Here is a 15,711-nt window from a genome sequence, read left to right on the forward strand (position 1 = left end):
TCACTCAGACTTTTTCTATGTAAGCATTGAGAGCTTTCAGTAGCAAAAGGTATGCAGAAATGCAGAAAATCCCTTGCTTTGTGAGGAAAGCCAGTTAAATCCAAGATTGTGGTAGATTTGTAGACAGAGTGGGACCAACTTCCACCATTCTGCCATGCTCTTGTTTTAAATGTAATATGGGCTGGAGTCCATCTATTCTCAGGGCAATTTTGTTTAGCAGAAAAGGGATTGCAGCCCATCGTAGCAAAATCTGCTTATCATTCCTTGCTTAGCTGAAGGAGATGCATTTTCTTTGGGTATCACACTTTGTTGCCTGGCCTTGGCTGGGGTCACATCAACCAATGGATGAATCCAGTCTCCCTTTTGGTTCTTATTCAGGAAACTGGCGATTTTAACTATGGCCCAATGTACAAGCCTGGCCACTGGTGCTAGTTTACTCAGTCAACAGAAGGTAGCTGCAAGTTGGTTTAAACTCCAGAAAAAATATTCTGCCTGTCCTGGGAGGTCATCTTAGAGAGGGCCTGCTTAGGGTAAGAGGTGCATGGCCAGAGAGGCCCACTAGTGCAGTCCGTCACTATGTGGAACATGCCAACTTTGAAGGCACTTTTCAGCCCTTTTATGGTGGGTGACCACTGAGAGGGGTTATTTATTGAGGGACTGTAGTTTTTGTGGAATGCTATGAATTAGTAATGCATGTCTGACACTGTAAATTGCTAGAATGTATGTATAAATAGTATTTAAATTTTATTAATTTTTTTAAAGGAGTAAAGGAAAAAATGTGATTTGCATAAACTATACTAAGTTACTGTATAGAGTACTGGGATTTTATCAGGTACAAAAATGGAGCTAGATTGATCAGTAACACTCAGTAATAGTAATTCTAGTTAGTATGAATGAGCAGAGACAACAACAATGGCTAAGACTGAAGGACCAGTGAGAAGACCGCTCCCACAGAACCTCTCCAGATAAGGAGAGGACGGGAGATTGCCCACTTGTGCTCTGGACAACTGCTCCTCACGAGACTGCAGGACAGCAGTTTCAGGGTTTGAGTGCCAGGAGACAGAGAACCATAATACTCTCAACTGCAGTGGAGCCTTTTAAAGGACACTGAGCTTGCTCACTCACTTTCTAATCACTTTCGGAAATTACATGTTCAACTACTTTAAGGATATTGGAGATCTTCAAAATGATAAATTTGAAAAGCCACCTGGGGAATTTACCTTTGTTCTTGAATAAAAGAAAAATTAACTATAAGCTTAAGAACTCACAGGTCAAGAACTCCTGATGTGATGCAAAAATGGTTTAAAGAGCCCAGGCTGGATTTACACACTACTAAGCCAAGTTTTAACTATTGTTTGTAAAGCTGTGATTGCTTGATATGGCATGCTAATTCATAAACTATGGTTCACAAATCATAATGGCTGAGTTCTCACACTGCATCAATTGAAAAACAGTTATTCAGGAATGTATGGTTCTTTTCCTTAAAACTCTTTATATTGTGGGCATACAATCTCTAGTACCCAACGGTTTTCTGAAAACACTTATCTCCTTATAGCAGGGTTCCTAAACTTTTACCACCACACCTCCCTTTAGTGTAATCTTAATGTACACACCTCCCTAAAAATCCAAACACCGAAATGAACACAAATGAACAATGAAAACAATACAATGAAACTTTGGGAAAGGTGGATTTATTGTAACAATGAAACTAAAAGGTTCTTCACACCTCCCCTGGACTCTGTCTGTACTTTCCTCAGAGTTTGGGAAAACCTGCCTTATGGGAAGCAAGCCATTTCATTTTCTTCTTGACTGTTCTTTAATGTCTCTTTAAGTTCTTCAGCACAGAACAAGTAGGCACAAACACTTTACAGAAGTGTTTCTGTTTACTTTACAGATTACAGAAGTTAAGGTATTTTTTATTTGATCTAGCAAGACCTTCAGGGATAAACAATACATGCTTCCTAAATCCAACCTAGAATATTTAAGAAGGTCCTTAAATTTGATTAGTAAATCTTAGCTATTATATTGTGTGGGTGAGAATTAGCGAAATCAGAATCTGTCCTGAAATTCTATTTCCAACTTAAATTACTTTATAAAATCAGTGGTTTTTTAAGACATCACATAAGCCAGGGCATCCAAAATACTAAACAAATGAATCTGACTGTATTATCTTGAGTTGTCATCTAAATCATATCCTGGATGTTATCTTTGAAATAGTTGAAATAGGCAATTTACAGCCAAACCAGACAGACATTTATCTCAGCGTTAGGCACAAATTGTTCCACAATGTCATCAAACTTACTCCAGAATGGCCTAGCAAGATCTATTGCTATGAAATAGCAACTTTTTTCTCTTCTGTTGATACAATTGAAGGTTATAGGATTGTATGTTTATATGTACCAATAGAGGTGAATATGTTTATATGTACACAATATGTATATATGTATATGAGTGTATTCCACTTCTATCACAGTAAAAATAAGCCATCAAATGAAGACCAAAACCAGTCAGCAGGTACAAATTATATTTTTATTTTCAAATTGGCATAAACCAGAAGAGAACTGGTACTACATTTGATTCTATGGTGTCATTGAAAAAGGCCAAATGATTTTGAGAGGGTGTGCAAGCCCACAAAGAAGAAATACACGAAGAGAACAAATGAAAACCCCAAAATATACTTCAAACCAACAAAATCATTAATATTAGACACTGAAATCTAGTTTGAAAATCTAAGATGTACAAGAGACATAACGTGAATAAAAATGGCTACAGAGATGCAATTTAGCTGTTTTCTTTCTTTTTTTTCCATTTTATTTATTTAAATACAGGTTTAGGTGCTTTTCAGATATTGGAAAAAATCAAAGGTAAAAGTGCATAAGTCAAAGAAGGCAGAAAAAAAAAATCAAGCAATGACAAACCATTTCTTTCAGGGAAGGGGTGAAAAAGCTAGGAGAGATTTTTTTAAATGAGCTATTTTATTGTAACTTTATTTGGTCCTCTAAAAATATTTATTCACATTATGTTACTTTGTATCTTCCTCACAAAAAGATATCCTCTCCAGGATTGTCCACACGATTTTGCCTAATTCTCATCAGTCAGAAAAGCAGCTGCTTCTAAGCTTGTGCTTCCATCTTACCACCAAGAATGTGACCTCACCCCCATCAGTCACTCTTGCTGGCACCCTCTGAAAGCTCACCTCAAGGATAAGTGGTCCCTAGACACCTACAGCCCTCTACAAGTTGCCTTCTTACAGGAAAGCCTGCCACCATTCTCACTGGCCTTTCTAGTGGTTCCAATAGAGCTCATGGAATTATGCTATGGTACGAGGAGACTGCGACACTCCTTCCTTGCACACCTTTTTCACTAGTGCAAGCATTTAAGAAAAAAACAGACTAGGATTTTTAAGAAATAAGGTTCTAAAATGTTTGTGCTTCTACAACATGATGAAAAGGATGACTTGGTAATTTAATCACTATTTCTATATTGATTAGCAGAATGTATAAGAGCTTCTTAACGTTATGATGGGGCAAGGAGCTCAAATCAAACTAGCAAACATATGGTAAATATGAAGAAATGCAAGACCAGAGTCATATATTGGAACATCCCTTTACTTAAATTTGGAGGAACTATACACTGAGGTAAAAAAGTTCTCCTTAATTCTTGCTTAATGAACCCTAGCTTGCACTCCTTGTAAAGAGATTAAGCGGGTGCTTTTTATTCTTAACTGTATACGCTTTGTAGTGCAAAGAAAGAGTATTCAGTTAAGAACAGAAAGTCCCAGAAACAGTGGAAATAATAGAGAGAGAATGTCAGCCCTTTACATGCCACCTCTATGCAAGGGGAAAAAGCAAAGATCAAGAAGATATATGGAAACAGCTCTGGAATGGCAGAAAATATGAAAGTAGTAAGAATTTATCATGTTGCTCCTTTATAGTGGAGAGGTAACAACAACAAAGCCAGAAGGAATTCAGTGAATGTGCCTTTGAAGGGCATTTTAAAAAATACAAAATTAAAAATCCATTCATAACTGTTTCACTTATCCTGGTTACAATAGAGATTGTTACCAAATAAAGTGATAAACAAATATTTCCTGCAGATTACTTCCACTTGCAGATAATTGTAGCATACTTAAATATGTTACAAATGCCAGCTCTCAGGCTAATTTTTGCTGTATGACAGAGGAGCAGGCTATAAATTTGCTGAACAGGCTTTGCCCTTTTTGGGGGGAGTCTTGGGAGATCTTTAAAAATAAGAGAAAGCAATTTCTACTCAATGAATGAATGATCTAAGAATCTCACACTTTCAGTAATCCTCCTCGCCTTTGTTGTTCCATCACATTATCCAAGCGCCATAAATTTCCAGTTTTGTAGTAGTTCCCTGCTATTTTTGACAGCAAACTTCTGCAAGGAATTTGATTTTGGTCCATGATACTATCCCAAGCCAGCATCAGAGATTGTCAGCTTGTCATCAAAGAAGGAGAAAGTGGAATGTCTCTAGTGCAAGGTCTTTGTTCCCCTGATTACTTCACCCAAGTGCCAGGTTCACTGGGGAGAAGCAGTGGACAAGAGGAAAGACTGTAAACATTGCTTGGCTCAAATGGCACACAAAAGGAAGCTGTCTCCTAATCTGCCTACTGGCTGACAGAGATTTCAATTCAGGTAAAAAAAATGTCCTCAGATAAGAATCTACTTTCAATAGAAACTTATGAAAAACAAGAACGTGGCCCAAAGACGGCAATTCCATAGAAAGTGTGATTCTTCTTGCTAGGGCTGATACAGAGAAACTTGGGAAATCTGCCTATTTCCACACATTAAATACCAATAGGACTTAGGAGTCTGGAAAAGAGGAGAAAACTGATACTTGGGCTTTAAAAGGGGCCAGATGCAGACATTACCTAAGGAAGTCTTTAAAAAAAAAAGATAATTCTGAGACTACTTTTGGGATAAAGGGGAAGGCAGCAAGAATGGACAGAAGCATTTGGAATATGCTGTCCTTCCTCATCTGCTCTCAAAATAAGATAGCATCAAAATTGAGCTGTGCAGGTTAAATGCTTTAGTGGCAAACTCTTGGCAAGCATTCTTCTGATTATTGCCTAATCATGCTCCTTATCAGACCAAAGTAGAGATACACTCTGACTGACCCATGGCATCTAAGAGGCAATGCTAGCATTATAATCAATCCTGCTAAACTACTCGTCTGTATAGTACCTTTATGCCAGAAATTGCTCTGGCTTCCATATCCCTTGTATAAACTATACATATGCCCACTCCTTTGATTCCACAAAAGACTTTCCTGCTTTTAAAGAATACTTTGATTTCTTTCAAATGGATATTAAAATTCTTGGAAAGGAAAAGACGACAGAATAAATGAGCAACAGTCAACACTGTAGAGATCCTGGTAATTTTTTTCAATAGAAGTGTTCAGATTTTCCCCAGGTTACTGAAAGCGTGACATTCCTCTCCTTCCCCTCCACCCAAGCCAACAGCTCTTGCTTCTGGGCCTTCCTACACTACTTCCTGGTCCATGTAGCAGTTGAAGTAGGGTGTATATCATTAAGTATCAATTCCAAAAAACATAGCTCCAGGGAGAGGGAGAGGGAGAAGGGCACAGTGCTATGTTCCATGAAGGCTGAGGGAAAGGATGGAAGGGCAATTAGTATTGTGAAAAATCTCACACAATACCCCTCCCAAGTTCAAATGCCTTCAAAACAAGGCTAGGTTGGTAGAAAAAAAGATGACCATGTGAAAGATTCAGAACATAATAACTGATGAGTAACAAGAGACAGCAGAGAAGTAATAATGGAACAAGAAGCACATAAGAGCCCTTCCCCTGCTGGCTTTCAGGGTGGCACTACAACAGAGCTCACATAGCCTCCACATAGTTAGCTGGAAGCATGCCTGTGTCACCGGTCCGCTCAACGGTGCCATACATCCAGCCATCGTCAATTTGTTGCACATTGATGATGGTGTCACCGTCCTGGAAGGAGACCTCATCTTCATCGGCTGCACTGTAATCGTAGACTGCACGGAACCGTTTCTGGGGGAGGGGGGGAGAGAAGAAAGTAAAAGATAAATCCATGCTCAGAAATGGTGACATTCCCAAAACTGTGGAAAAAAGGAGAGAAGGAAAACCTTTATATTCAGGTTCTGTGTGTTTTGTTTGGCAATACTTGTGCCAACTTCGGAGCTTCAAGAAAGTGTAGGATGTACAGATAAGGGTCCACAGATAGAGGCTGACGGAAGAGTTTATTCCTCTGCCCACCCTCATTTTCAAATAACCTGAACCTCCAAAAATTGGGAAAGTTTATCCACAGAAAATGAAATCCAAGCAGAAAGGAACAGTTACCACTTTCCCTTGTTAGGCATCTTACAGACTACAAATTAACACTGATCTCTTTTATCTCCTAAAGTTTCCACACTTCCCTGTTGCTTACAGCAGCCCTAGTATCCAACTCACTGTATTTTACATTACTATGTCTGAGCATGTAAACATGTCAGTGGGAATGTGGAATTGGTGATAAATGTACTTCTTCCAGAGATAAAATAAAGGAAGGCCTCCAACCTATAGACCAAATAAAAGCTACAGAGTTTATCTGCCTGGACAACCACCTATTCCAGGAAGATCTGATATGCTCTATATCCTCCTCTACATGCTTTTTTCCCTCTGCTGTATAATGCTGCAGATTGCAGAAAGGAGTTTTTCAGTCTCCCTGCTCTATATTCTCTAACTTCTGCTGCTTAGCTTATTGTTGGGAAGCAATCTGACAGTGGGAAAAAGGATGTTGTGCAGTCTTTGGGATGTTGTGCAGTCCTCAGTTAAATGACTATGCTCTATAGCCTCCTTTTTCCAGTGCTCGAGCAATCTACGGAACAGTGTGAAGTCCTGAGAAAAGCTAGTTTTAAACTTTTGGCTCCTATTAGCTTCCATCACAAATAGTGTTTCTGGCCTGTTCTTCTGGTAGATGCCAACTCTTAAGATAACCTCAGATTCAGAAGAGTTTTGGTCTATTGTTATATGCATAAACAAACAATGTTATTCTATACATTATACTTAAACTATTTTCTATACTTTTGTTTACAAAACTGAAATATAAAGAATTAAAAAGCATAGGCTAAAAATTAAGTACACCACAACACCTAGAAGGACTGAATGCTACACACTATCAATTTACAGGTACTTTGGTTTATAGGTACACTGTGCCCCACTGTCCTACAGATCAGCATGAACTGAATGATGATCAGTAAAACCTCTGACTCAAATATCATCTAAGTCTTTTGTAACTACATGAGTTAAAGATTAAAAACACGGAACCATAATTTTAAGATTCAGTTGAAATCAGAGAATCAGTAGACCCCTTGAGGCTGAATATCCCAGTATCTTGAGCTGCCTTCTGTGTATTTTCTCACAGAGATAAGACTTGCAAAATGATTCCTTTCCAATAATGCACATTAATTGATGCAATTTAAATAATGTTGCTTAATATGTATACTTTCTAACAGAATCACACAGAACTGCCTTTCTTCCTGCCTTCACCTGAACCTTAGAGATAAACCATATCATAAGGCTGTAGTTAAGAGTCAGACTACTTATTTCAGAAAAAAACCCTGAAATATTAGAAATATATTGGATATATACATCAATGGAGGACCATACTTACCCCTCCTCCAGTCGGGGCACTACGCTGTATTGAAACTGGTGCTGCTGGTTCCTTATAGCCGTAGGACTGAGAGGCTGGTTGTTGTGATGGCTGCTGATGGTAAACTAGGATGGCGGGGGGGAGAGGGAAGAGACAAACAGGTTGTTAACTGCTGATTACAGCTTGAATCTGCACTAGATGACTATCAATGCAAAATTCCTGATGAAGATATCTGTGAGGTACAAAGGTCACAAATTGAAAGCTACCTTGAAACAACAAAATCTGGTAAAGCATTAAGTACAACCCCTTCTTTTCATCTTTGTTTCTATTTGACACCATTATGTTTTCAAAACTCCTTCATGGTATGAAATAATTTGTGCTGTTCATTTGTGGACTGAAACTTTAGAATTACATGGCGTGTTTCAAAATTCTGTCTGGCTGTTTTTTGAGCCTGGTGTCACTATTAGAGGGACAATAATTTGTAATTAAATGGAACAACAATTTGATGCTTATTAAAACTTAATAGCCTTAATTTTATTTGAATTTTATATTGTTTTTTGCATTGTCTATTGAGTGCATGAACTTGAATACTGATCAGTGATTATAATAAAATCGAATAGATTAACTGAACAGAATATAGGTTATAAGAAAATGGAAAGTATTACTAATATCTTTTCTATCTGCAATTATTAGTCCTACTACTTTTATATTTTTTGGTGACTGCTACTGTTTATTTTCCCTAATATCACAGGTGATCGTTCCAGCTTTGCACACAATATTGACAGGCCTCATCTATAATGCTTTTCTTGCCTTTTAATTACAGATGGATAAATTGTGGGTATAGAATGCCATATTTGGCATCAACTAGCATAGTTTCCAGCTATGTTATATTATTCCGTCACTTTGCTATTCTCCTTTTAGCACAGGCCCCACTTCCCACTTTTCACTGCTATGGAATTGTTTCATTTCGCACATGTATCTCATGATTCTTTCAACAACAGAAATCTGACGTGATGTGATACTAACAGGGGTTGGGACTAGGAAGACTCGGGTTCAAGTCCCCCTTCAACCATCAATAGTAACTTTGGGCCAGTTCCTTTTTTCAGCCCAATCTATCTCACAGCTAAATTAGATAAAACGAGGCTGTATCCCAGCATGAGTTCCTTAGATTGAACTGTAAGAAATAAATAATAATTATAAACTATAAGGGTTCATACAAACACTGCCTTATAACTAAGGTGAACAAAGGCAAACCTCTTATTTGTGCAAGGAAAAATGACTGCAGGGCGAATTAATATTTATGTTCATGTGAATCCACTGATGGGATCGCCAGTGATCTCTCTTTCCTCCTGCAGCAACTTTTCTTCTCTAGCATTGTTAAAGCTCATTACCAGGGTTACTTGGCTGGCCATGATGAGGTTGCTGATGGGAGGGTGGCGGCTGCTCGGCTGGTCTCCTATAATTGGCGCCTTCTTGAGAATTACGGCGCTCCAGCTCACCTCCCTCTCCTCCAGGAGCACCCATCTTGCTCTTCTCAAATTCTTCATGGTATTTTATCTACAAAGGAAGGAAAAAATATTATCAGCAAACAGCATTGAGACAAAGCCTTATAATGTATTTCCCACATCATTAGTAGAAACCTTTCTGACTCCTTGTTGACCTTCATTATGTCATGCAGTCTTGTTTCCACTGTCTTAATGATTCGTTTTCCTGTTCCAAATGAAATGTAATGATTGCAATTGGTTTGTGAACTTCCACTGAAAGCAGCAGATGACTATACAAATAGCTTAAGAGTGGAGGGTCAGGAATCTTGTTTTATAACAAGATGAGCAACCTTTCAGCAGTCAAGAACCACAACAGGCAGCACAATGACTTCAAGACATTACTGGAAAATAGGAGTACTAAAATGATCATCTATTTTTTCTTTTTTATTAATTCTACATGTACTTATCAAAAGCTTAACATACCAAATTGCTTTTGTTGCCTACCCATTATTCACTACTCATCAGGTAAATATGCTATGCTGTTTAGCAGTTTCTTACCAAATTTCAGCACATAGTCTTGGGCAGTTCCAGGGGGCCACAAAACCCATAATCAAGAGGTGTAAGTAGTCAACCCCTGCTCCATAAACACTGGTTCTCTCCTTACAATAGCTTTCTTCAACCTTCCTTTGCACTTGATGAATTACTGTAATATAGGGTATGAACCGGAAGATGGAAACAGAGAGCTGGTTCATTCCTATACTGTATTGTGGAATGTAATCAACTCCCCCTCTTCTTTCACCCATTGAGCGGTCTTTCCTAGCCAGACTATGGAACATAAATTGCCACTTTCAAGCCCTTGGGATGAAGCATATCTATCTATCTGTCTGTCTGTCTGTCTACATACACACATCATATTTCAAACACAAACTCTATTGTTGGGAATGCAAACTAATTAAATCAACTTCATAGTTTTTTTACCAATAACAATGGTAATATATGTTACCTAAAAATACAGTTTAAGCTTAATTTTGCTGCTATATGGACAAACACACAGCCCTCCCCCCTCCCCCCTCCTTTTAAAGCAGAAACAACTCTTTTTTAAAAATACAATTACAATATAGGAAGGAGAAACCAGAGCCAACAAGGGTATCATTTAGTACTTCCCTGGGACCAAACTTCCACTATACCCTGCATACCTGCCTGGGTCTCCCTGCTCTTATTTTTCTGAGGAATACTAGATATTTGAGTACTTGAGAAAAATTAAAATGGTGACAGGATTCAGCTTCCCAACACTACTCAGGGCATTGTTGCTACCACTAGTTAAATCCACAAGGATCCAGTCTACCAGAGACTATTTGTCTTTGGTTTCACCTCTGAAGCCATCCTTGTGAATGAGAAACTCTGTCATTCCCCACCCTTCACTACTCCAAAAAGCTAGAAAGACTTAAAAACAAGAAAAAAGTAATAGGATTTTAGGACTCGATGGTTGAGACTACAGACAACTGGGATGGACAACTGACTGACAGAGAAAAATAATTCATTTTAGGTGACTAGGAAGTTTTGCTAAAGGATTTTCTAATGCTTCAAGCTATTTAAATGATACAGCTTTCTCCTGCTACTGGGTATGTGGGCCATGAAAATCTAAAGAACGTAACATGTAATAAGCCAGATTTCATTGTACAAAGCACAAAGTCATTAATATTTAGAGACAGGAACAGAATGTTTTATTAATAAAAGTTATCTTTTATATTAAAATTGCACTGAGTCAGGGCAAAGTCTGGCTGCCAATTCATAATTCTGTTTAACAGGTAATCATACTATCAATAATATTATCATTCATCTTGTAATTTGAATTTAGTGATTTAAGAGCATTTCAGATTTGATTTAAGATTCAAAACATAAACCTATCACATTGACTTTGGATAAATCTTGTCTTTATGAACACCTTTTCCTCTGATTTCCAATCTTCATAATCATTTTCTAATTTGGTACACATAGATTATTTAAACTGGGCAGTGGTTGAAAAAATCCAATTCTTCTCCAATAACATTCAAATTCTAAATTTCAAAAGACAAAACCAAGCAGCTTGGACCTATGCAAGAACATAGGCACAAAGAAAGGTCCATTCTTTGATGAGAACAAATCCCACTAATTCTTATAAAGAGCCTGTGTCCTTTACATTTTCTGGCATCAGAAGTATCAGGTTATACTTATGAATTTAAGCTTAATTTTGCTACATTACAGGCATACACACAGCTCTATTATACTTTCATTTTTTATTTAATCAGAAACCCATATTTTCCGTTTAAAAAATATAATTATAGAAAGAAAAAACCATCCTTCCAAGATCCATGATTCACAAAGAAAACAAAGATAAACTTGAAATTTTACACCACACAAACTAAAGCATGGGCCTGTTATATCACACATTTCTCCAAGACACTGGGCCAAGCTGGGTTGGGCTATAGACATCAGACAAGTTCTTTTCCAATGCATACATCCAGTTGCAGCACTGGGAGGTCTGTAGCATAGAAAACTGGTCTGAATGTGTAACTGAAAAGGGAAAAGCAAAATAAAAAAGCAATTACTCAAAGCACGTCTGGCAAAAATAGACCATGGAGCAGAGGGCCTGGGAAGGGAATCCCCAAGGGATTCAATTTATTCTGCAAGGCATCCCCAGAGTCCCAGTGGCTAAAGCAAATTAAGAGCAGTTCAGTCAACAGTTGAAGACAAAATAATTTGCAGTTATGATTATACAGAGAGGATATTAAGAAATTACAAAACATTGTTTTCAACTACTGTACTGAAACCTTATTCACACCTTCCCCACTAGTTTCTGTTCTATTCCATGTTCTCTACTCCATTTTCATGAGTTTGTGTATGAATCTCCTCACCCTTATTTATAGTAATTTGTTCTATGGAAGCATCTATCCTTAATTTAATCAACTAGTATTTGTGTTTGTATACATGCACGCACACACTAGAGAGAAATGAAGGAGGGATACTGGTTAAATTTAACTTTAAAAAAGTTTCAGTTGGCCTTCATTGAGTTGCACATATTATCTACATTTCCTGCCTAATATAACAGGGGTAAAGCTTACTGTGTAGTAGGATGAATGAGTAAATTTTCTAAGTTGATATAAAATAAGCTTAGATGTTTGATCACGTGAGCACGTACTTTCACCAGTCTCAAGGAACCTGAAAATTTTCTCTAGCCTCATAGGCTTCACTAAAGTACTACTATAAATAAATAAATAAATTTTTAAAAAAACAAAAAAACCTAGGGTTATTGTGCTACAATGGAGCATTGAGATTGGATATTTAAGCTGCAATCTACTTCTGATGCTCATTGTATCATTTTCCTACCCACATTACATTCAGAACTTTTGTGAGAGTACGGACTTCAGAGTTCCTGTACTAAATCCTTGATGCTATTCAAGACAAGACAAAGTATGATTTTTTTCATGTTCCTATATGGCTGTCCTATACCATCGCTACTTTAAGCAACTGAGGTGCTCAGAAAAATAGGTTCACAATTTTCCAAACTATGTCCATCAGGTAGTATTTGGCAACTGGTTAAAGGTCCCAGGGCCTAAGTTGCTGAAGAGAGTAAATGTGGATGTAAAAAAAAATGGTCACGAGAAAAACAATTTAAGATGATAAGAATGGACAGTCTCTTACAATAGAAAGAAGATGTGCTTGCATTTGCTAATTTCCAGACATCATGTACATAGGAGGGCAGAGCCAGAACTGTTCAGTTGGCTCATGAGAGAAGTAAGATTCCTGGATCTAATATGGAAAGAGAGATAGTGTAACTATCAGGACCAGTTTCTTGTCACCAACTGCCTCTAACATGTAGAACATGAGTACACCAAAAATCCAAGTTCTTATCAAACCAACCAAATATACATACTAAAGAAAATACAATATTTGTGATCCAAAGACTGGTTCATATTTTCTGGCAGATTACCAGGAGTGAGTACTTTGCAATAGTTCACATTTCCTCCTCTTTTGAAATAAAGAAAAATGCAGTTTTTTAACCAACATAAAAAGTATTCTCAGTTTTAACTACTAAGTTTACAGAAAAGTTCACATTTTTAACATGCTATTTTTTCCTAAGATAACTGCTAAAATAATGTATTTATTTCTTATTATTCTGTTCATGCATTATATACTTTTATTTATCTATTTTAATATTTTTGCAATAAAAACAGAGGAAAAGAAGGTTTTGGAACAGGAATGTATTTGCAGCATTTGGAACTTTATAAGCAAATACCTACAGTACTGCCTTAATAACAAACTCAAGAATCTGCAACCAAGATGTTTAGGAAAAGGTACAGATGAAACTGTCAAAGGGAAAGCTTTTAAATGTCTAAAACATGGAGACAGAAAATGAAATGTGCTGGGTAGCTTACATTGCTGATTTGATCTTGAGTTTTCTTGATTCGCTGCAATTCAGGGGTGTCAGCCACCACACTGAAGCCCTTCCCTTTATTCTTTTCAAATTCCTCCTTATAGCGGACCTGTGTACGAGAATGAAGAAACAGACATTACTTACATTACATCAGCAGAACCTTCAGCATGTATGAATCCTAACCTGAACCTTAAAAATGATTACTATTGTGGGACTGAAGTTGCCACTAGAACCACTTGTTGAAATAATGTGCAATGGCATGTTCATGGCTCCCCAAAAGGTCTAAACATTATGTGAAAAGTCCTCATTTGAACTGATGGCTTTACCTTTTATAACAGATATAAGGTGCTATCCCCATACCTAGAGGCTGTTAGAGAGTGGATGGGAAGGAACAGGTTTAGGTTCAATCCCAGCAAGACAGTGGCTGTGGGTTGAGAAGCCATCCAATTCAGAGAAATGTATCCTTAATTCTACATGGGGCCATACGTGTGACACTGATTTCCATTTTTTTTTGAGTGGGGGGGAACTCTTAGATTCACAGTTCCTGCTTGATATAAATTGTATAAAGGACCGCAATCTTAAGTTCAAATTGTCATGCTTACTTAATCATAAAAAAAACAACTAAAACAATAGAGTTAAATTGCTAAATGTTTAAAAGTTAATATGCCCTGAACTGAGCAAAGTTCCTGATGACAACGAAAGTTGCTTTCTTCCAGGATGCATTTTAAACTTCTCACTCTAGCCCACTGAAAGCTTCCCAACTAAGTATGAACCATTCCAGACCCCACGTAATATCTGAGCCCAGAAAAGGTCAGTCAGATGCTGCCACCTGCTGAAACTGCTAAACGTTTTTAATATGGCAAATAGATACAAACTTGTTTGCAAAAAGCAACATATTGTATTCTGTTTCTTGTAAATTAACATGGCTTAGTAAGAAGATTGGCATGTTAAGGAAGCACATTCATATTAAAGGATTTCAATCAGTTCCCCTTGGCCTCCAACATGCCCATTTTGTTAAATAAACTGTTACTTTCTGTCAACCAATTCATGTAGAAGAGAACATTACAAATATATGCATTTTGAAACTTGATTTAACTCACTGCAATTTGAGAAATTAAAGTTAAGAGACACACTGGATGATATTTGCAGAGATCAGAGAAGTTAAAACCAAGGTTCCTGATAGGCAACAGTTCCCCATACTCAGATACATTCATATGTCTATTATCCCCCTCATCTCTACTGTACTCTATGTGTCTCAATCCAACTCAGAGAGAAAACATGTACATACACCTGCACACACAAAAAATCACTATATTCCCAGAAGCTAGGTTCAAGACCCACTCAGTCAATAACTAGAATGTTACACATGCCTGTGGAAAGGGGAAATCATCCAATAGGCAACAATTCCCATATTAGCACAGTAACAGATAAGATATATTAAATTGTGGTTCAATTCTGGTGAGATGTAGATTTTACTGAAGGCTTCTGTCTGAAACATCAGGAAAATCAAAACATATACACCTTAACACCACCTTAAAAATTATTTACCTAACAACATTCTCAGTGTACAAAAATCGTCAAGCAACTTTCTGATGGATGTAAACAGATTTGCTGGTGCTCTCCATGAGAGCCAGCGGGGGGAGGAGGGGAGAGAGAGAAAGGCAGACAGTCTTGTTCTCACAGACAGCAAAAAGATATTCACAGCTGCAAGCAGTTTTCAAAATCTAAACTGTGAAACTGACAAGAGTGCATGTCAATACAGAGGACTAATACAGATCTAAGAAACCCAATTCAAAAGAGCAATTTTAACAAGAAGTAAAGAATCACCCTTGGGGCATATTAGGATATCCAGAATCCGGAAGCAGTGTAAAAGCAGCTCCAGCAGGAATGCTTCTCAGTGTAAGATGTCAGAACAGTCTTGTATGTTTCCAAATATGCTAGTTGTTATAAGTTTTGTTGTTCCCATAATAGGACAGGTAGAGCAGGTAAATGAAATCTTTGGATTGGTTTAAAAATATTCAAAGCTGTCATTTTACACAAGCAGCTACAAGTATTGTCACTTTACACAAGGGCAGCAGTATTTTCAGAAATATATAAAACAAATGTTGCAAGCATTCATCATTTGCACAATACAAAAGTTTTGTAACAACCATCTATTATCAGTTCACACCATTATT

General features: G+C 37.4%; 1 protein-coding gene across 2 annotated transcripts in view; it reads right to left on the minus strand.

Annotated features, from left to right (window-relative positions):
• Window positions 1-2,510: 2,510 nt before the first annotated feature.
• The window catches only part of LASP1 (LIM and SH3 protein 1), a 55,515-nt gene continuing 42,314 nt past the window's right edge, over window positions 2,511-15,711 (minus strand). For both annotated transcript variants that reach the window (XM_088143532.1, XM_007424128.4), the window contains exons 4-7: window positions 13,536-13,643; window positions 9,028-9,193; window positions 7,658-7,761; window positions 2,511-6,036 (exon numbers count right to left, since the gene is read on the minus strand). In XM_088143532.1, coding sequence (XP_087999658.1) covers window positions 5,863-6,036; window positions 7,658-7,761; window positions 9,028-9,193; window positions 13,536-13,643 — 552 coding nt within the window. In that variant the 3' untranslated portion in view covers window positions 2,511-5,862. The remainder of the gene's footprint in view (window positions 6,037-7,657; window positions 7,762-9,027; window positions 9,194-13,535; window positions 13,644-15,711) is intronic.

Source organism: Python bivittatus, unplaced genomic scaffold (assembly GCF_059951505.1).
Source record: "Python bivittatus isolate LINGU-HERP-01145 unplaced genomic scaffold, Pbiv_v1 ctg000410_np1212, whole genome shotgun sequence".
NCBI lineage: Eukaryota > Metazoa > Chordata > Lepidosauria > Squamata > Pythonidae > Python > Python bivittatus.